Genomic DNA, 21820 nt, shown 5'->3' with positions numbered 1-21820 from the left:
TTTTTTCTCAGAATTCCGATTTTAATCTCAGAATTATGAGAAATAATTCAGACTTGTTTATTTCAGTGTCTTTAATCTGTAATTTTTCTCACATTTCAGTCTCTACATAAAGTGTCGATTCTTTGTGGCCTAAAAACAGTTTAACACGCTTTGATTCTGGGCATCGGTCCTGGATTTTTGTCTCATTTAATTGTACTCAAGTAAGAGTAACTCTATTTCAACATATATTTACTCAAGTTCAAGTAGAAAGTAGCCATTCAAGAAATTACTAGAGTAAAAATGTTTTTAATAGAAAGAACTGAGTAACCGATAGCGTAATTTTTAAATATTAAATTATCAAACAAACCAAAATATAAAAGGGAATTTTGGTAATTTAAAGATACAAATGTAAATAATTCATCTAGATAAAATGACTACAAAATAACAAAATCAGAAAAAATATATTTTTTCCAAATCAATTTCTTTCAGTATAAAATATGAAACTAAAAACCATCATGTCTGGTGAAATTTTGGTTAAAACTATCTTGTTCGTTGTTCAGTGAAGGTAGAGTAAGCAGAAATCTTACATAACCAGCAGTAGCAATACTGCATAATAAAAATTAATCAAGTAAAAAGTAATAAGTAGAGTGTCGTAAAAATACTCCTAAAAGTAATTTTTTAAATAAATGTTAATAGTTGCAACTTTGTATGCATCCAAAGCTCACTCTATCTATCGATCGATCAGCTGAATTCATGAATACTATAGATATTGATTTCTGCAAGCTCATCGATCCCACACAGACGCAGCAAACTGACAGCCAACAAAGATCCTTTACTTTTTGTTTAGCAAAAAAAAAAAAGTAATTTGTTGACAAAAGGTTGCCAAGAAGTGTGAATTCACATTTACATGGAAATAGGCAATTAAAATTCATGCATGCCGCTGCTCATTGCTCCGAGACACACAAACAAAACAATTGCTTTATCACACAACCGCTGTTTGTCTCCGTCTTTGTTCGGGTTCCAGCTCCTTTCTTGCGCTCGCCGTGTCTCCATATTTGTGAACGTTATGATGTGGAGCAAATATCATTCTCCAAATTAATTTTCAGAAGTTTGGTTTGCGTGCGCAAGGGAGGACAGTAATCACTCCTATTTATGACTTTCCCACTGAGTTTGGATTAAATATTGTGTGTCATTTAGCTTCAAACAAACGAGTTAAGGTGTAGCTCTCACCTGTTCGTGGGTAACGGGAATCAGTCTGTGTTTGGAGAGCTCTCTCATGACGCTGACGTCCGTCCTCATGTCCAGCTTGCAGCCGACCAGGACCACTTTGGCATTCGGGCAGAACTCCTGCCTCTCGCCTTGCCACTGTGTGTCAGATAGATGAACATTAATCACTGCACTCGTCTCTAAAAGTTCATTCTTCTTGGTTGGGTGCCTAAAAACTTCTTCATTTGCTTCACCTCTTTTTAAAGAAACCACCCACAGGTGTGCGAAGCTTCAACAGCAAATGGTACAACACTAACAAAATACAACATTTTGGATTTCCACCACAAGATTTCACAAACATGAGACAAAAAAAAACATTCAACTTCTATTTGGAGATTATCTGTTAATGATGACATCACAAGAGGTAGCAGGACAGCTAGCTTCCAGGTGATTTTAGTAAACTTGTTGCAGAGGAGGTCAGCTTGACTTTTGTGAAACTGATGCATCAACTTGGTTTGAAATGACTTCTGCAGATAATAGGTTACAATATAAGGTTGTTATAGAAAATATGAGAGATTTTTTCATGTCTTACAGCTTTACACAAGGACGTCCTGCTCAATGTGTGGTGGCAAAATATATGTAAGTTTCAATGCAGGTTTTATTAAATTTTTTTTTTAAAGTTTGCAGTAGTTATTTACATGTAGCGATTTCCTTATTCGTCTGTCTTATTTTGAAGAGCAGCTAAGAGTCAGTGCTGTGTAGCATCATATTGACACCTTGATAAAAAAAAATGTAATCACATTGATCAACTTAACTTAAAAACAGTTTATTAAAAAAGTTTCAGTTGTATTTATAAGAAATGCCACAAAAATAAAAAATAAAATCACATTTTGTTCTATTTTTGTTTTCTACTGCTTTTACAAACAAGCCGGTTTTTGGTGTCTGGAAAATGAGCCGTTTCAAAAATGTAACAAATCCAACCTAGCAACTCCAGCCTCGTTACCTAGCAACCCAAGCTGAGCGCTGCCATCACCTAGCAACCGAAATGGAGCTCCAGAACATTTTGGTCAGTTGGTTTTACCGCTGTATGCGCCATACAATGGCCGATGGAAAAGACAAGTGTGTTGTTGTTGACATGCTATTCAGAAACCACTTGCTGCATTCTTGTTGGTTGGGCAGAAGGCTCTACTTGCAATTTTCCTTTTTTTTTTCAGTGAGAGTGCTGTTACTGCTGTAACAAAAGGCACAATTATTTTAAGGCCTTTTAAGCACCTTTATTAGGGGAACGATTGCTGGATGATATGGCTGAAAAACGTATCGCATGTAAGCGTTTTATCTTGGTCTATATCAATAATTGTTAATTAGTTTTTTTGGTTTGTGAAATAGTATCTCAAACACTACCAAACTGAGTTCATTTCTAAGAAGTGATGAGGTATAGTGGTGAAACCTGAAACTTCTGCTATGCAAGTTACTCCACAGGTCGTTGCTAGGTAACCAAAGAATGAGTGAGTTGCTAGGTAACCAAAGAGTGAGCGAGTTGGTTGATTCCACCAACCTTCCATAGCTGGTATTCTATGAACATTCTATCAGATGTGTTATCTATCGATATTGATCGCGTGTCAGTCTCGATAATATATTGTTATTGCTTCGTTGTCCAGCCCTAATGGACGGTCGCTGTACATCTACTGAAGCTGTTTTGCTTCAAAATGTTGCTCTCCGGATGTCTCCGGATTCAAAGACAAAGACGGCCAGCGCTCATTACAGACCACAGGCATGACTCACGCCACTAAATGCTTTTCCTCCATCTTTCTCCCTGAGACTCCTTCCAGTCTCTTCCCACAACGAAACAGAGGCTGATCACTGTTGCTCCATTTGTTCTGCCTCACAAAGACGTGTTGTTTTCTCCTGTTTGCCTGGCCGCTGGTGCTGGTATGTTCTCCAGCGTCGCTGCCGTTGCCTTTTCAACAGCCTTTCTCGCCGTGACTGTGCGCGCAACTGGTGAAACGGAGTCGTTCACATGAGTCACAAAGGGCCCATGGGAAGAGCAGCTTATTGTCTGCGCTACTGTTAAGAACTGGTGCATAAAAGAGCATCAGAATGAGAGCTGCTGGAGCAGAGAGTCTGGTTCATGAAAGGGACAAAATGAAGCTTTGTTTTGCTTTTCGCTTTTTCCTCAACTGGCAGTTCCGTCTAAAAATACAAGCGTCACCCAGGATGGTGCAAAATAAACATGCAAAAACCAGTTATGCAAAGGTGGAGCTAAAAGGAGGATACAGAAGATTGAATTTCATGGGTTCAGTCATCGGTTAAAAAACAGCTGCAGTCACAGTAACTAGTCGTAGGGATCAGGAAGAAGATTGTGCCATCGGAAAAGTACAAAAACTCGGCTTCAAACATTTTAATTGTAAAAGTTTAGTTTTATCTTTGTTCTAAAATCACAAATTTAAGTAAAACAGCTGTAGTTCTTTATTTAAAAAAAATTTGAAATGCCAACTTTTTTGCAAGTAAGTTTTGCAACTCTTAAGCACATTTTTTATTGAGTAGAAGCGAAGACAAAATGTAAAAGTTACCTAGGCACTGGCTAGAAAATGGTTTGTCTATTTTTAGTCTAACCTTTATTTTGCCAGGTAAATGGTTGAGAACAAATTCACATTTTTAACAACCTGCCCTGGAAATGTCATATAGAAGAGCACAATACAGCACAAAAAGCAAACAGTACAACAATGCTCATTCTAGCAAAAAAATAAAAAATCAAAGTATTTGTATAATAATAGTTTATAAAAAGTGGCCACCTTTCATAATTGAAAGGTGGCCACCTTTCAATTATGGTGCCACCTTTCAATTATGGTGGCCACCTTAATTGGTGGCCACCATTTAAGGTGGCCACCACCTTAAATGGTAACTGTTGTATTATTAATTAATAATAATTATTATTAATTAATAATAATTAATATTACTATTAATTAATAATATTATTATTAATAATATTATTTTCTTATATTATTAAGAAAATAATATAAATGCCTAAAAATGGTACTAAAATTGAACGCAAATTAACTTCTTTTATTATTATTATTTCTAGCCGGTGAATAATTTAAAACTGAACCACATCTGTCATTTATTGTTTCTTTTCAAACAGATTAAATTAGATTAGATAAACTTTATTGTCCCCAAAGGGCAATTTGCTTTACAGACAGCAGATAAATACATTTTTAAAATAACAGAAATTACAGTATTTTTGTAATACTGATAACTATTTTTATTTATTATTGATCATTTAGGTATTTATCAACAATAAAGCGTAACAATTAAATATTGGAGCAAAAGGTTAAAAACAAAAGTTGGTTGAAGAGTCAAAAAGGTTTTAGGCTGGCGGACATATTTACGGACATGAGAAATGGAGACTGATGAATAAACCGAGAATGGAGGAAAACAAGGACAACAAAAGGAAGTGATAAGCAGTCAAAGGGTATTTTTGTAGCTGAGCAAGAATAGGAGGCCTAAAAGGAAAATTGGAGAGTGCAAACATTGATTATACGAAAGGCTGTCAGAGATGGTCGGACACAAAGATATTTGAGGATGAAAGCTTTCAAATGGAAAGCAAGACCAAAAAAAAAAACACGAGATGTCACGGCACACCTAAAATTACAAACTTAGGAGGTCACAAAAGGATAAATTACTTTTAAATAAAAGTGACCACTCAACATGTCACTTTGGCATTCTGTGCATGCATTTCAAATAAGTTTATTCACCACCATTTACCAAGGTCACTTAGAAAGGTCACGGAAAGCGCTGAAGTGGACCCCCTGTAGATGTGGGAATGTGCCTACCATGAAAAATAACTGTTTTGTTTTGCGTTGACAATTTCACTGATGAATGATGGCAGGAATGTCTCCGGACTGAAAACGCGTCAATCACCGCACGCTAACTCGTTCAATCGTAAACTTCTAAAAAAAAGTTGGCGGTAAGAAAACACCAACGTTTTGAATTTACCATCAGGACATCTGAATAATTTTTATGTCTTTAATTTTTTATCTAAATAGCCATAAAAATGCACATAAAGCCAAACAACTCGTACTGCAAATTTTTAAACATCATAATGCAACCTCAAAGCAGCAGTGCTGTCAAATTATTGCTAATGAATTATCAATATAAAGGTTTTCCTACAGAGAGCATTTTTGTCTTACAAAATTTGTCTAATCAATCAATCAAAATACAGAAAATTATTAATATTTTCCTATTTTGAGTTTGCCTCATACCAACTTTGAGTATTTTTTTATTGCACAGGCGTTTGCATGCTACTAGCATGCTGCTAGCTAGTAAGAAAGATGCAACCAAACGCAGGATTGCGCAGCAAATTCACCAGATTTAAAACGTCATTGTTGGCACATATTTACGAAAAAAATCGTTTTCAGGTCTTGTTTAATTTGTTGCCACAACTTACTTGTAGTCATGACTTAAGTTGTTCCCATGAGTAGTTAACGAATTAAACAAGTCGTGATCAATGACTTAATTACTGACTTAATAGAAAACTTGTTCAAATTAAGTCAATCCCGTGAAAGAAAGAAGCCGTTCCCACAACTTGTTTAATTCGTATCCACGGCTTGTTGTAATTGTCATTCCTACAAAATAAACAAGTCATTCCCACAAATTATTATATTTACGTAGTTTACATGAGTTATTAAGTGGTTCCTATGTACTAAACAAGCTGTGCCCACGAGTTACTACTTGTAATCATGTTACTATTTTCTTTCCTCATATCGCCAGACGGGCTTCGTACATATAGGAGTACATGAGACTTTACGAGCACAGTGTTGAGACTTTGGTATTGCCCCTTACTTGATAACAGAATATTATGCAGCTTGCTTTGCCGGTCAAATTATTTTACTACAGAGTATTCTGGATACTGTTGCAGAGATTATAGTATCACTGGTGGCTAATTCATCAGAAATGTTCAGAACCACAAACAGAACCTCCAAATATCTTAAAACTACTGAAGTGTTGCAAATCAGATGTGCAAACTTGCTTTGCTTTGAGAACAAAAAGCACAACAGAGTACATTATGAGTAAGTGTTTTATCTAGTGTCAGCTGCAGCATTGTTTGGGCTCTTAAGTGTCAATCACTCATGATTTTTTATTTTTCCTTAGAGCATATAGGCTATAAGAGAAAGAAAATGCAGCTTCTGCAGATGGAATACCTTGGCACAATGCAAGGCGTTTCCAAAACAGCCAAAAGGAGATGAGGAAAATTTAGCATGTTAGCTTCTGCTATAATGCCAACTCAATCTCCACTGTGCGTATTGACTCATATTAAGGTATATTCTGTGTTAGAATTCATCAATGTGTAGTTATTTATAAGCGTTTTTAGATGTTGTCTCAAATATTAAAGGATTTCAGCTATTGGAGGGCAGTTGTGGTTCGTAACCTCTGGAAAAACTTTATTTATGTAAAAACTGACCATGATGAGGGGCTGCACAGTGGCGCAGTTGGTAGAGCTGTTGCCTTGCAGCAAGAAGGTTCTGGGTTCGATTCCCGGCCCCGGTCTTTCTGCATGGAGTTTGCATGTTCTCCCTGTGCATGGTGGGTTTTCTCCAGGTACTCCGGTTTCCTCCCACAGTCCAAAGACATGACTGTCAGGTTAATTGGCCTCTCCAAATTGCCCCTAGGTGTGAGTGAGAGTGTGTGTGCATGGTTGTGTGTCCTGTGTGTCTCTGTGTTGCCCTGTGACAGACTGGCGACCTGTCCAGGATGACCCCGCCTCTCACCCGAAACGTTGGCTGGAGATGGGCACCAGCACCCCTCCCGACCCCACTGAGGGAAAAAGGGTGCAAGAAAATGGATGGATGGATGACCATGATGAGGTTTTGTTTGAGCTTTTGGTGAACAGAATAAAATCTTAATTATTTATTATCTTATTTACTTTTTTTCCCTGAAGTTGACAATCAAACGACATGAGGTCCGTTTACTTTCATGGTCGTTTATCTCATTAAAATCATTTTTGTCGGTTTGAGTCGAGCAGAAAGGATTTCAGACACAGTCAGCTCCTCAAACCTGCATACAGATTGTGACCCTTGCACTAAGAAAAAACTCAAATTCTCCTCCATTTTTTGTTTTCCTAATAAGCTTTAGTGTTAGTAGGGTAAAAGATGACTCATTTACGCTTCTGAGAATGTGACGCACTGACCTTTTTCACCACGCTGTCCAGGGTTTCCGGACGGCTGATGTCAAAGCAGATGAGCACAGCGTCCGAGTCGGGATACGCCAACGGCCGGACGTTGTCATAGTAGGCCGAACCTACGGGGTCAAACACACACACACAGATATTTCCTCAGATGGGTTTTGGTTTGTTTTGTTTCTCCGGCGGAGACTCGAACAATGGAGCACATTCAGAAGTAACAAATATGACTAGTTCAACTCGGTCCCTTGTTTACATCCGGAAATTCCGCGCATGCGCGCAACACCGGAGGGCAAAAAGACATGCTATCGTTGCCGCGGTAGAAGAATCCCGTTAACTAAATGAAAACAGGTTTCATTTAGGTTTAGGTTTAATCTAGGCACTAATTGAGTGCTATACTCCTCAGCAAAAGGGAAGGGAAAAATAGCGCGGGAAAACCGTTGAAAAATAACTCAAAACCTTTTCCCTCTTGTGTGTCCGCTATGCTACAAACACACCCGTTGTCATAGCAACTGGCAACAACTCCACTATGCGTCAGGATTTAACACAAAAGAAACTACTCAAACATTTCCCTCACGAAGATCAGGACATTCAGTCTTTCACAGTATTATGTTTAGGCTTGATGTTGTTTTTGTGATTATTAATAAGTGATCGCTGTGGTAGATTAGCTGCCGCTGCTATTAGCTAATCCCACACAGCTGTGGTTGATTAGCTGCCGCTGCTATTAGCTAATCCCACACAGCTGTGGTAGATTAGCTGCCGCTGCTATTAGCTAATCCGACACAGCTGTGGTTGATTAGCTGCCGCTGCTATTAGCTAATCCGACACAGCTGTGGTTGATTAGCTGCCGCTGCTATTAGCTAATCCCACACAGCTGTGGTAGATTAGCTGCCGCTGCTATTAGCTAATCCGACACAGCTGTGGTTGATTAGCTGCCGCTGCTATTAGCTAATCCCACACAGCTGTGGTAGATTAGCTACCGCTGCTGTTAGCTAATCCCACACAGCTGTGGTAGATTAGCTGCCGCTGCTATTAGCTAATCCAACACAGCTGTGGTAGATTAGCTGCCGCTGCTATTAGCTAATCCAACACAGCTGTGGTAGATTAGCTACCGCTGCTGTTAGCTAATCCCACACAGCTGTGGTAGATTAGCTGCCGCTGCTATTAGCTAATCCAACACAGCTGTGGTAGATTAGCTGCCGCTGCTGTTAGCTAATCCCACACAGCTGTGGTAGATTAGCTGCCGCTGCTATTAGCTAATCCAACACAGCTGTGGTAGATTAGCTGCCGCAGCTATTAGGTAATCTAGCACAGCTGTGGTAGATTAGCTGCCGCTGCTGTTAGCTAGTCCAACACAGCTGTGGTTGATTAGCTACTGCTGCTATTAGTTAATCTAGCACAGCTGTGGTAGATTAGCTAATATAAAAACCTGCTCTACTGATGATCTGAGTTGGTGTTTTTTAACTGAACACCATATTCTGCATGTTACGGTTGTCAAGGTGAAGCCATAACATGTAGATGTGATGCTATTGTTTTCTTACTTAAAACTTTTTTCTGACCTTGTTAACTTTGTTGTCGTGTTGACTATTAGTAACAAAGCATACGTCCCTTTTTCCTTTGTATGTCAGGCATACATTTAAGATTTAGCGAGTTGATAACAGTTAAAACCAATGGTAGTCATCGGCATCCATCAGCTTTTTGCCCAACATCAGGGAAATGGGGACGGGATCCTGTGACGTCACGCTGCAACGGGACGACAAGTGGATGTGATTTATTGCTTTTGAAGCAGACATGTGACAGGGACATAATGTGCAGCTTGAACAATGAGTCACCTGGTATTTCAGAGTGGCACTTTTTTTTGGCGCTGGCCCAGACTGAACTGGGCATTGTGACCAGGGCAGGGGACACATTCCGATCCGGAGACAACAACGTTCCCTTTGCATTTTTTCCCAATTGTCCGCACTAAGTGCCTTTGTCACCAAACAGAGCTTTGTAAAGTTAACAAAAACATAATCAGCAGTATATTCCAATGGAACCCAACTGGGGAAAAAAAACTCCTACACAAAAATGTGAGTTTCAATGTTCTCTTAAAGCGACAGATTGATTTATGGTTAGCAGACATTTCAATATATTGGGTTTGGTTTCATATATTGACCAATAAACTAATTTGTGCAATTTACACATTTGTGCTTCTGGACTTTTCTACAGGAGGAAATTTGGTAAAAGAAGGAAAAAGTTACTTTCAGAAAGTTTAATTATATTATTATTCAGTTGTTTGTGACTAAATTAGGCATTTGGTCTACATTTAGAGCAAGTGGGAAACGAGCCGGTTCTTGAAACGGCACCAATAAACATGAACTTATTGCAGTAAAAAAAACGTCTAGGTGTTTTTGTGGTTTTTTTGTTACGCAGTGGAGACACAAATTAATATAATAGTATAATAGGTCCCTTTAAACTGAAGGGTTTAGTTTTATTATATTCTCTCCGCTCTGACTCTTAGCAAACAGCCATTTTCTTCTGTGTTTTAGTATCTGATAGATGCAGAAAGTGGAAGTTTTTTGACAGTGTCATAAAATGCAATGGTTTCCTCAGAGTCCCTTAAAAACACACACACACCCACACACACACTCCGACAGCTGTAGCTCAGCATCAACTTTGATCAAACGGAGGCATATAAAGTTTCACTCCTCATCCTTTGAGCTTTTAAACTTTCTCTCTAAATATTCCTGAGTGGGTTTTTTTTTGTGTTTTGGAGCCCTAGGCCTTTTTCATCTGCAGCAATTTGCCAATGCCACACTTGTGGGTCAAAGAGAAAATAAAAATAGTATGCAATAAAACAAGAGATCCGACCGGTGCAATCTTCAATTTATTATGGGATGCACTGATCTGGGCAGAAGCCTTGGACACTGTAAAAGAAGTCATCTGCAGAGCTGCTGAGTCAGTACTTTCCCAAGAAGTCCACATCTATGTAGGCTGTGGCTGAGAAGAGTAATGTTTTCTATTCAGGTCTCAGCTTGAGCAGAATATAGCAACAAATGACCAACCCGCTTTTGCCCTCACAGGTAGATTATGACACAGACAGAGATCTAACTTACACCTGATTCATCAGGAGAGACAGTTCAGTGGTTCATAATGTGGGAGTTTACAGTCCTTACGTGAAGAAGAGAATAAGTAAAATAAGAATAATGTCAAATGAATGAGCTGCAGCATACGGTGCCTTATTTCAGAGGATTTAATGTTCAGAACCAGCTCTGGAAAAAATCAAGAGACCACTTAAAATGATCAGTTTCTCTGATTTTACTCTATAGGTTTATGTTTGAGTGAAATTAACATTGTTCTTTTATTCTATGACTAAAATCCCAAACAAAAACTTAGTATTCATTTGCAGAAAATGAGAAATGATCAAAATATCTAAAAAGATGCAGTGCTTTCAGACCTCAAATAAAGTTCATATTTATGTATGAATATGAACTAATAATGTTAGTTCATATAATGTTTTTACTCGGGAAGAGTTCAGGAATCAGTATTTGGTGGAATAGCCAGGAGGTTTTATGCTTTTAATTTTTTCCAATGCTGTATAAGCTCCGCCTCCGAGGCACAGCTCCTCCTCTGAGCTGCAGGTTCCCACTCAGCTCCTTCAGACTAGCCAGCAGCAATTAGCAAACACCTGGTGGAGCTGTGCATCAGCCGAGCTCATTAGAGGAGCTACTTCTCAGTGAAATGCTGGTAAAAACGTCGTTAAAGGGTTAAAAGCAGAGCGAGTTTCAGAAAGAGTAGGAGTTTTTTAAAGAGACAGACGCCCAATTCAAAGACGCTGAATACTGAACTCACCTTTCTTTTTAGCCATATTTATTATAAATCACATTTTTTTTACCAACTGACGGTAACATATTGTGCTATAAAATGGCACTTTGCCTGGAAAATACATAATACCGCTCCTTTAAACAAACAGAGTGGAGCAAATCACATGTGCAAACTTGCTTTCCTTTGAGTTCAGACCCTGAAAGGACAACAGTGAGGCGAAGAGTTTTGTCTCGCCTGTCAGCTGCAGCATTGTCTGGCCTCCCAGTATCAATCACTGACAGAAATGTTCCAGCTGGTTCACACGCCACACCTCGTCTCTTTCACCAGAAATTTAAAAAGTTGTAAACAGAAATGTTACATAAGGTGCAGAAAGTTTAAGGATTGTCTGCAAAATGTAAGTTTTTCCAGAATTACGAGTCAGCAGGGATGGAAATAAACGACTTGTACATTTATTCTCATTAGGCAGAATTTTTGTAAAACCTTGATTTTTACTTTGAGTATTTTACTCAAATCTGAAATTGTATCTGTTAATGAGTAAAAAATAAACAAAATACACACAAGCATTTGTGTATTTAACAGTAAAATTGTGTCTAGACTATAAAACAATTTAAATTATTGATTTGATGGGAAGTTGCTGTAAATAAATTAATCAGTGAAAACAGTAATTTGTATATTTTACAATTGTAGATTAATTTTATATGTTCATGTTCATTTTAGTTAAGTTAAAACATTTTGTTTTACAGTGAAACATTGACTCCAGCATCATAAAATCAACAATTAAACTGCCTGTTTTAGGCAATAGAATTCATGCTGGTTTTTTTTACAGTGTAGCAAAAACAAACTTGACAAAAATCAATCAGAAGTATATAATACCTCACAAATATCCACAATGCCACATGTTGCATTTTATCTAAAATTAAAAACGGTTTTAGACCAATATTTCCTCTTTCACTTTGTAAAATCCACGAGTGAAACTTTCTCCTGCTCACAAAAGATAAACTTTCTTACAGTAACAGGACAGAGATATTAGCTTTTAGAGTCACTAATTTACCAAAGATATTTGCTCTGCAACATCAAACTTCATGCAGAAAGAGGCCGAGCTGCGAATCAAAAATGCTTTTTCAATTCTGTAAAACTAATGGAGGAATAAAAACTGAGAAACATTTTTAAATATATGAAAACGGTAATTAATGGGGCAAATCAATAACTTCCTAGGAATATATTATCTGTGTATAAAGTTAACTAAAACATACTGAAATTATAGATATAATTTATTCTTGTATTTCTGAATGTTTTTATCAGCCTTTTCAGCTAATGTGAAATATATTTCAGTAAATTACGTCACTTCTCTGGTTGTTCAAACATATTTTAGTTTATTTTTATAATCACTTTGACCTTTGTGAATTCTGCACCTAAAAATAAACCAAAGTATGAAAAAACTAAAACTCTAAACAATATTGAACTAATAAAAACTATAAAATACACTCTAAAAATTAACTGAATTACTCAAAAGTCACAAGGAAACAAAACAAACAACAAAACTATTATAACCCTGTGAAGCACAGCAAATTAGGAATGTGAATTTTATTTTCTTGACATTAAATCTGGAAAAAAATTACATCATATTAACATATATTCATATTGATGTATGAACATATGTCGATAAATAATCCTATCCCACAAATTAGTTATAGGAGGCAAAGTAAATAATGACATTGTGAGAGTTTATAACTGAAAAGATGAATTCAAGCCGGACTGAGAGCCTCGCGGCTCCATGAAGTCTGCTAATCCTCGTCGTCGTTAATGTGTATCGATCCTTTCTGAAACCCTGCAGGGACGATTCCTGCTGCTGCAGCAGGACCGGTCCATCTGTCTGCGTCCAAAACGCTCAGATCCGATTCATAAAAACACCCCAGAGCCGGGGGGGGGGGGCGGTTCGTCTCCGGGGTCCAAATGTGTCGATATACCAGCATCTACTTGTGTTTCCAGGAGTCACAGATTGGTTTGCAAATCAGGAAAATACAAGAGGAGAACGTAAAAATGTCTGATTCCTTCTGATCCACACAAACCAGACAGACTGGAATATTCACAGGTCAGGAAAATACTTTAATGTTAAACAACAAATTAGCTTTCATTTGTGCATCAATTATTTTCTGTTTGGATCAAAAATTAGATCTGTTAGCAGAAACCCAAATGGAAAATGTCTCATTTTCTGTTTTTAAACAAAATAAAAATAATTAAGTCTGCTTTCGAGTAAAAGTAGCTTAAAGACCAATACTTTAAGCATTTTACATTTATCTAAAACTACATCTGGTCTGTAAAAATCTTGCTTAAAAGAATTAAAGGGTCAGTTTGTATCAGCTGCCTGTGCTGGAGAGCAAAACAACGGTTAGATTTTGTGTTTTTGCAGTGATGCCAATTAAATTTATGTCTGGTTTCTAGTACAAACATCTTAGTACACTTGAAATAAAACAAAACTTAAGAACAAGTAACTTTTAAGCAAGATATAGGAGCTTATTTTAAGCCGATAATTCATTATTATTGATTTTTAAAAAGTACTACTTCCACTTATAACACGTGAAAATGTCTTGTGGACAAATCTGACACTGAAACTTGTACTTTTTTATAAATATTTAGAAATTATTGACTTTATAAAAGCTCCTATATCTTGCTGAAAAGTTACTTATAAGCTAGTTTTGCCTTATTTCAAGAGAACAAAGTTATTTGCACTAGAAAGTGGACAGAAACACTTGGTAAGCTGTTGTGTTTTATTAGATTCTTGCAGAGGGTGAAATAATTTTTTGAGTTCAAACTCATATTTTATGCTGGTGCAACTAGATTCATCTGTGCAGAAGCTGCAGGTCTTTGCTTGTGCTTAAAAGTAAGAGATAACAAAAAACGGCGGATTTCCTCATCCAGGAAGAAGATGAGTGGATGAAACCACCACTTATCATATCATCTCACATAATTAACTCTGAAGAGCTAAAAGCAACAGCGCACCAATCTGTTCTGCTCTTTCTGAATGCAAATGGTTGGAGGTAAAAACCGAGAGCGAGTTCTGTAAGGAAAATAGTTTAAAAACCTGAAGAGTTGGTGGCATCATGAGTCCGTCAGCGGATAAAAGAGAGCTGTAAATCTGAGAACAGGAATGCTTTTTGTGAGAAAGTCTCAGCAACGAGCAACGTGACAGTCAGCTGGAAAAAAACAACCTGATTTGTTTGTTTGTTTCTGGAGGAAGCAGGAAACAAATGAATGGCTCTGATGGGGAAGTTTGACGACAGTTTGCTGCTTTTAGGCCGATCTGTGAGCGATACGGAAAGACTTTACGTCTTTCCCAGTAGGGTCGTAGTTCCCTCAGCGCGCTTTGCTTTAGAGAGAAATAAAACACGTTATTATTGCACAAAACTGCCTAGGAATCCTTCATGTCATCCTGGTTTTAGGTATTCAAGTCACACTTTGTATAGACTTTTACACAACTTTTCACAGTTACGTCTCCATCCATCCATTTTCTTACACCCTTGTCCCTTAGTGGGGTCGGGAGGGTTGCTGGTGCCTCTCCAGCTAATGTTCCGGGTGAGAGGCGGGGTCACCCTGGACAGGTCGCCAGTCTGTCGCAGGGCAACACAGAGACACACAAACATGCACACACACACTCACACCTAGGGGCAATTTGGAGAGGCCAATTAACCTGACAGTCATGTTTTTGGACTGTGGGAGGAAACCGGAGTACCTGGAGAAAACCCACGCATGCACAGGGAGAACATGCAAACTCCATGCAGAAAGACCGGGGTTGGGAATCGAACCCAGAACCTTCTTGCTGCAAAGCAACAGCTCTACCAACTGCACCACTGTGCAGCCTCAGTTACGTCACCATTAGCAAAAAACAAAAAAAGACTTTAAAGTTTTTTTTTAATTTAATTTAAACAAAAGTTGTAAAACAGCTTGATTTAATTTGTATTAGCAATTTTTGTAAATGTTGAGTTTTTTTTTTTAATAAGACGATGGAGACCATTTTTTATAGCAGCTTTAATACGGCAAACTTTTTTAAAAATTATTAATTTGATCAAAAATAGTAAAACACTTTGATTTACTTTTTATTAGCAATTTTTTTGTAACTTCAGTGATTTTTGTTTTTTCATGAAATGTAATCTAAACACACGGATCATCCCTAATCTAAGAGTGATTGTAGATTTACAAAAGTAATTTATAAAAATAAATAATTTACATAATTAAATTGCTGCCATTTAATAAATATATTTTTAGGTAATTTTTAAAAAACTTTACAGAAAAAAATTGGATTAAAGGAGGAATCTGAATAAATACCATTTTTAATTTGTGCTACTTTTGTTTTTCTAAATCTGAACGTTTTTTCTTCTTTTTGAGAAGATTTTTGATTTTTACGTGAGAAATAATTAAATGATGCTCTTGTAACGTTTAAGTTTAAAACATATCAATACAGTGCCCTCAACAATTTTTACCAAAAGATCCATAAAAGCCTTAAAATTAGCCATACAGTCCAGTTTAACTTCCCAGTTCCTGTAAATGTTAAAAACTAAAATGTTCTGTAAATGATCCTCTGATTATTCCTGTCAGCTCAGTACCGGTTATTTTGCTCAAATCAATCCAATTCAAATGATTTTCTTCAGTTCTTTTATTTTTCTTGCTATTGTAAAAGAAAAAAACGATTAATTTGTGTTGAATTATTTCTTACCACTGGATCCAGACACTCCCTGCTGAAGCATCTGGATGTTTTTCCTCGTGAAACAAAGTTTCACTCAGTAAAACTGGCAAAACAACAAAACAAATTCTTTCTTTCCGGCTCATGTCACATCAGCGACCTCAGATGACATCATCATCTGGATTACATGGAAGTGGGCGGGGCTAGAGAGTCATTTAACAAGAGCCACAGGCTCTTGAGCCACGTGGGCCATGATGGCTGAGTTACAGGTAAACACAGCCGAGTCAGAGGCATCGTGGGAACTGTAGGATTAACGCCGTCGAGAATTACAGGTAGAGGCAGAAAATATTCGCCTCCACCCAACGACCAGCTTAAAAATGATTCAGAACAAACCTTAAGCTTTTAATCCTCGTAGTCATAACAGGATCAACATAGTTTTGCTATGAGATCATTTGGATATCCTAAACTCGAGTAGCAGCACAATTAGAAACTTGCACAATAAATCTGTTTTAACAGTATAAACTAGTTTAGAACCGTTTTTAGAGCCATTTCATTTAAATGTATTTAACTTACGTAACTAATTATTACTAATTTGGCTAATTAATATGCAATTTATCACTTACCCCGCTGAATTTATCACTTTACCCCGCTGAATTATTATTATTATTTTTTTTTTGGTGAAATAGACAATAGTAGCTATTTGCAATAAAAACCAGATTATGATCTGCTTGGGTTGCTAGGTGACGGGCAGAATTCCATGGGGGTTGCTAGGTAACGGGCTGGGATTTGCTGGGGTTGCTAGGTGACGGGCAGAATTCCATGGGGGTTGCTAGGTAACGTGCTGGGATTTGCTGGGGTTGCTAGGTGACGGGCAGAATTCCATGGGGGTTGCTAGGTAACGTGCTGGGATTTGCTGGGGTTGCTAGGTGAGGGGCGGGGCCTCCTGATTTCTAACGTTATTTTCCAAATGTTTTCAAAACGAGTCATTTTCCTGACACCAAAAAACTTTAACTTATTGCCAATAAGTGGTCGGCTGTGTTTTTTTAATTATTATTACTATTTTTGGTTCTTGTTTTGTTTTTAGAAGAAGTAGAGACCCAAATGGATGTACAAAAACATGAAAAATGTAAATTTTGCATAATAGATCACTTTAAATATTAGTCCTATTTAATGTTTTAAGCTATTCTTGTGTAAACATTTTGCCAATAAACCTAATTTGCTGTGTGGATTGGATCATTTTTATGCATAACTTTAGCAAAACAAGAATTTAGATTTTATTTCCTGTAATAAATGGCAAGAGTTTCGAAGGGAAGTTACAGCCAAATAAATCCTGAAATCACCAGTGCTTTTTTTTTTTTTTTTTACTAAATTAATAAATAAAATAAATGCGGGATGAAAAGACCCAAAGTTAAAAACAACTTGAATAATTTAAGATTTACTATGATATGCAGGTCTGAAACTGAAATGGTCACTTTAAGAAAAGAATGAGAACACAAAGTGAAACCTTCAACCAGTCTAATACCAGATTTCTTTTCATTTCGCTACAAACCATCTGGATTTGGCAGAAAATCTCTTTGTGATGCTACATTTCTTGCTCAGTAGGCGCAGAAGGAGAGCGCTGCCAGTGAGCTTCGCTTAGCAGGAATCCCTAAAACTAATAACCAAGGGAACAGATTGCATCTGGGCATCTCCTCTTCACGTTAAACCTCCTGGCTCCTCTCTGCAGCTCCAACGCTGCCTCATGTTCTCCTCATACATGGAAACCAGAATGCTTATGAATGTCTGCATAAGCATAAAAACGGGCTGCCGCATCAGAAAAACAGAGACGTTGAAGGCTGAACTGATTGTTCACAGTCTTGCATCATAAATAAGGAAATGATTGAGTCTTAAGTGGTGGGAAAAACCCTTAGGTTCCCTGTGTATTAATCAAAACAAGGTGTACTGTCTCGTTTTCTATTCTAGTAATGAACCAACTGTCTGCTCTGAGTCATTATATGATAAAGTTAGTAATAAACTGTTGTTTCTCTTATCAGTTTATACATTTTATACCATCAGAACCTTAAAATACCAAAGTTTAAAGGCACATGTAGATATTTAGAGTTTAAGTAATCCCAAAATCAACTTTTGTTTTGGCTGGTAAGCTGTCTTAATAGATTATTTAGGGCTCTATCTTTATGTTTCTGTGCAAATTTATATTTGTTTAGTTCCGCATTATTTTGTGTAAAAATGTCTATATTTACCAATTGTTGTTTTTTTGATAAAAAGTAGCTAGAGGAGTTTGAAAAGTCGCCAACTATAGCAACACAGTTTATACGTAAGCCACAGTGTTTCTCTTAGCCCCTTCAATCATCCCAAAAGTTGGCCACGCCCCTCCGTGTCTCTTGGCTCCGCCCACTTTCTGGAAGTATCCAAAATTTGTCTGGGGAGGGATCATACTTTTATATTAGGGATATTTACACTTAAAGTTATTTTCAGTTTTTAAAAAGTAGATTATGTAAAAAAAACAGATCACTTTCAGTAAGTTTACAAGTTTGTATAAGCGACATGGACCACTCACCCATTTGTAGTTTAATATTCACAGGTTTTTCTATCTGGAAAATACATTTTTTTCGCGTTTTTGTACTTCCATTTGGGTTTCTACTGCTTCTAAAAACAACCCAAGTGCTCAGAAAAACCTCACTAAGTGAATTTTTGGCAATAAGTTCATGCTTTTGGTGTCCGTTTCAAAAAACCCCGAAATGTAGCGTCACAAATCAGAAAAGTACCTGTTACCTAGCAACCCCAGTGAAGTCCAGCTTGTTACCTAGCAACCCAAGCAGAGCTGCAGCAAGTTTGGTTAGCTGGTTTTACTTACGATCCAGAACCCACTTGCTGCTTTCTTGTTGACTGTGCAGGAGGCTCTACTTCTGCTTTTCAAAGATGTATGACTGTATAGTTGTGCATCGGTTTGCAGCCATTTTCCCATGCGAGTGTAAATGTTTAGTTGGAGTCGTGATCAGCAGCAGCTTACTTAGATTTAAAGTGACATGAGAAAGTGATGAAACTAAAATCCCATTATCTAAGAATGATTTAGTTAAAAACATGTAATGAAAATGTTTTAAATGGACGTATCCTAACCTGTTCATGGAAACATAACAGGTCACCTTTAAGCACTGGCTACATCTGGGACATTTTAGACATTTAGGTTTAGCTTATTTTGAGTTATCAAATTCAAACAAGAGAAAAAGTTAATTGAATTTGTGTTTGTGAAACTATTTTAGGAGAAAATTTGAATCTCTTGTTATATGTTTGAGTTTAAAAGCAAAGATTGTGTGGTGGTGCAGCGGTTAGGCACAACCCACATATGGAGGCCTTAGTCGTCGACGTGGCCGTCGCAGATTCGAGTCGCGACCTGGCGACCTTTGCCCCATGTCTTCCCCTTCTCTCATTTCCCACTTTCCTGTCAATTAACTATCACATAAAGGCCACTAGAGCCAATAAAAAACCTTTTAAAAAAAAGCAAAGATTGTAACATATTGTTACAATGTTAGTAACAACATGTTGGTGATGATGAGGTTTGACTGGGTCTTCCTCTGGGGAACGGGAGTGGAGTCGCATCTGGGCCATTGATTTTCAATGTACTCTTGTTTTCTAATGGGCTGCATGAGCAGAAGACGATCTGACCATGAAAAAAATCCCTATTCACTCCTGATTACTCCGAAACTTCATCCGTTTTGCCACAGATAAACTCACAACAGCGGCTTCTTGGTAAAGGTTCAGCTGCTTTCTGTCACGTCTGGGCTGCGCTTCCAAGGAGCCGCCACATAAGTGGGGTCATAAAAGCGGCTCATGAATGAGTGATGGGTTCTGGAGGCAGACTGTGCCGTAGACGCTGCTGACCTGCATGGATAATCGCATCCAACTGGCACTTGAAAGGGCAGACGGGGCCAGAGATGTTTGCACAGCGTGAGCAAACATCCATGTCCGCCTAAATCCTCGAAACGTTTTCAGACGTGAAACTTTTTCAGGTTTCAACGTGAAACTTGACCGGTTGCTCAGCTCACTTTTCAAATAAATATATATTTTTTTGTAGCTTATTTCAGTGTAGAACAAGATGGATTATAATTATTCATTCCAATTACAGCTCATTTTGCAAACATCTGCTTGTTTGGACTCATGTTTCTGGATTTCAGTCAAATTTCCTGTCTTGATTCAGCTGCGGAGAAGCATTTCGCTCTTAAGATGCTAATTTCTCCTCCCATATTTACCAACATGCCTCTAATTGAGCCTTTTAAATAAGTGGACGGGGCGTTTGAAGCTTTTTGTCCTGAAAACAGCTGCCTAAAGCAAATGAAATTAAAACATGGAGCTAAAAAACAATTTAAATCTCTGAGGGAATAAACTAAACCGAGTGAAATTATGTCCTCTTACGAACTAAACAACTTTGATTATAGCGTTTACACAGTGCTGAGGAAACTATTTGGCCCTCTACAGTTTATTTTTTCTGTCTCATTTAGTTTTTTACATGCTCAGGATTTTCTTCATTTCATTAATGACTTTAAATTTATTTAAAAAAATACATTTTTTAACTGTTTTTTCCAGATCTTGAATCTTAATTCCATTTTTTTGTTGTTTTTTTGCGTTCAAAAAATCCCGTTAATTAAATCAGACAGAAGAAGAACGTAAATGTCAGACAACAAAAAGTAATAATAGATGCTGCTGTTTGTTAAAATGGTTTTGTCACAAGATCATAACAAGACAAAGAAGCTAAAATTAAAAAGCAAAGCTTTTCACTGCTGTTTCAACCATTGTTTACTAGATGTAGATAATGACTATGGACCAGAAGAATTGCTTTTTATTCACTTTTTTCAGTTTTTTTGACCAATAATGTAAAAGTTTCAGATTCCGATGCACTGTTGTTAAAATTGAGCAAGATTTATATGGATTCAAGGTCTTTCAAACAAGAAATAAAGTTTAGGAATAAACTTTTCTTAAAGCAGAAACAAAAGAGTTTCACAAAAGGAGACTATAAAATTTTCTATAAAACTGCAGCTTTTGGTGCAGAAAACAACTGCAAAACATAAAGATTTACTGATAAAGTCATTAAATTACCAGGGTAAAAGTCTAATTTTAATGCCGTTACATGATTATTTATAATTAGAGTCTGGGAAATGTTGTCATAATTATCCCCCGGCCATGTAAAGGTCACCTGTTATGATCTAATATGTGACCTTTTTCAAACCTCACATTGGAAAATTGGCTGATTATTGACCACAGCAGTGAAAATATGTCAATAGCGAGACTCAGTAAACATTCACTTTGTTATAAACAAAACATCAAATCAAAGCAGCAGAAAATTTCCTGCCAGTTTTTATAAAATGTCTGTAGGCAAATTCATGGAAGAAAAGATATTAATGTATATGATTTCTACACATTCTCTGTAAATTTAAAGAGCAAAAAACACAATTTTCACTCCAGACAACAATTATTCAGTGTTTCTCAAACTTTTTCAGGCTGAGAACCAATTAACACGTCTAACAAACAGTCACAGACCATCTAACATGAAACTTCACACAACATCTAGATGCACACCATCTAGAATGAACATGTTTCTTAACTCACTTTCTGCTGTTTTCTTTGTTCATCCCGATTAGGAGAGCGGTGCTGTTTCGTAAATGTGACGGGTCACGACAGAACCATGAACAAATCTACGCTGGGAATAAAAACGACGTACTGATGGAAACCAAAAACCAAGTTGTTCTTGACTGCAACAATAATAATATTAAAACTTTACGGCTATTTGTAATTTAAAAGAAAAACAGACTTGAGTTGGCAGAAACAAACATTTTCTCTCAGCCTGAAGGCAGCCAGGTGTAAACAATAATTTTATTTTCGGCGTTACAGATGCAGTCAGTCAGCAGGGGGCGCAGCGCTGCTCAACACTCTGCGATCAGTTGCAGAACGTTTGTTTTTAGATCACTATCGCGATCGTAAATCTA

General features: G+C 37.2%; 1 protein-coding gene across 1 annotated transcript in view; it reads right to left on the bottom strand.

Annotated features, from left to right (window-relative positions):
* The window catches only part of LOC103481273 (rho-related GTP-binding protein RhoN-like), a 36312-nt gene that overhangs the window by 2676 nt on the left and 11816 nt on the right, over positions 1–21820 (bottom strand). Inside the window, exons 3-4 of the mRNA XM_008436662.3 lie at positions 7370–7479; positions 1210–1344 (exon numbers count right to left, since the gene is read on the bottom strand). Coding sequence (XP_008434884.1) covers positions 1210–1344; positions 7370–7479 — 245 coding nt within the window. The remainder of the gene's footprint in view (positions 1–1209; positions 1345–7369; positions 7480–21820) is intronic.

The sequence above is a fragment of the Poecilia reticulata genome, chromosome 19 (assembly GCF_904066995.2).
Source record: "Poecilia reticulata chromosome 19, P_reticulata-male-v2, whole genome shotgun sequence".
Taxonomy (NCBI): domain Eukaryota; kingdom Metazoa; phylum Chordata; class Actinopteri; order Cyprinodontiformes; family Poeciliidae; genus Poecilia; species Poecilia reticulata.
Note: the sequence above shows the minus strand (reverse complement) of the source record. Positions and strands in the feature narration are given on the sequence as shown.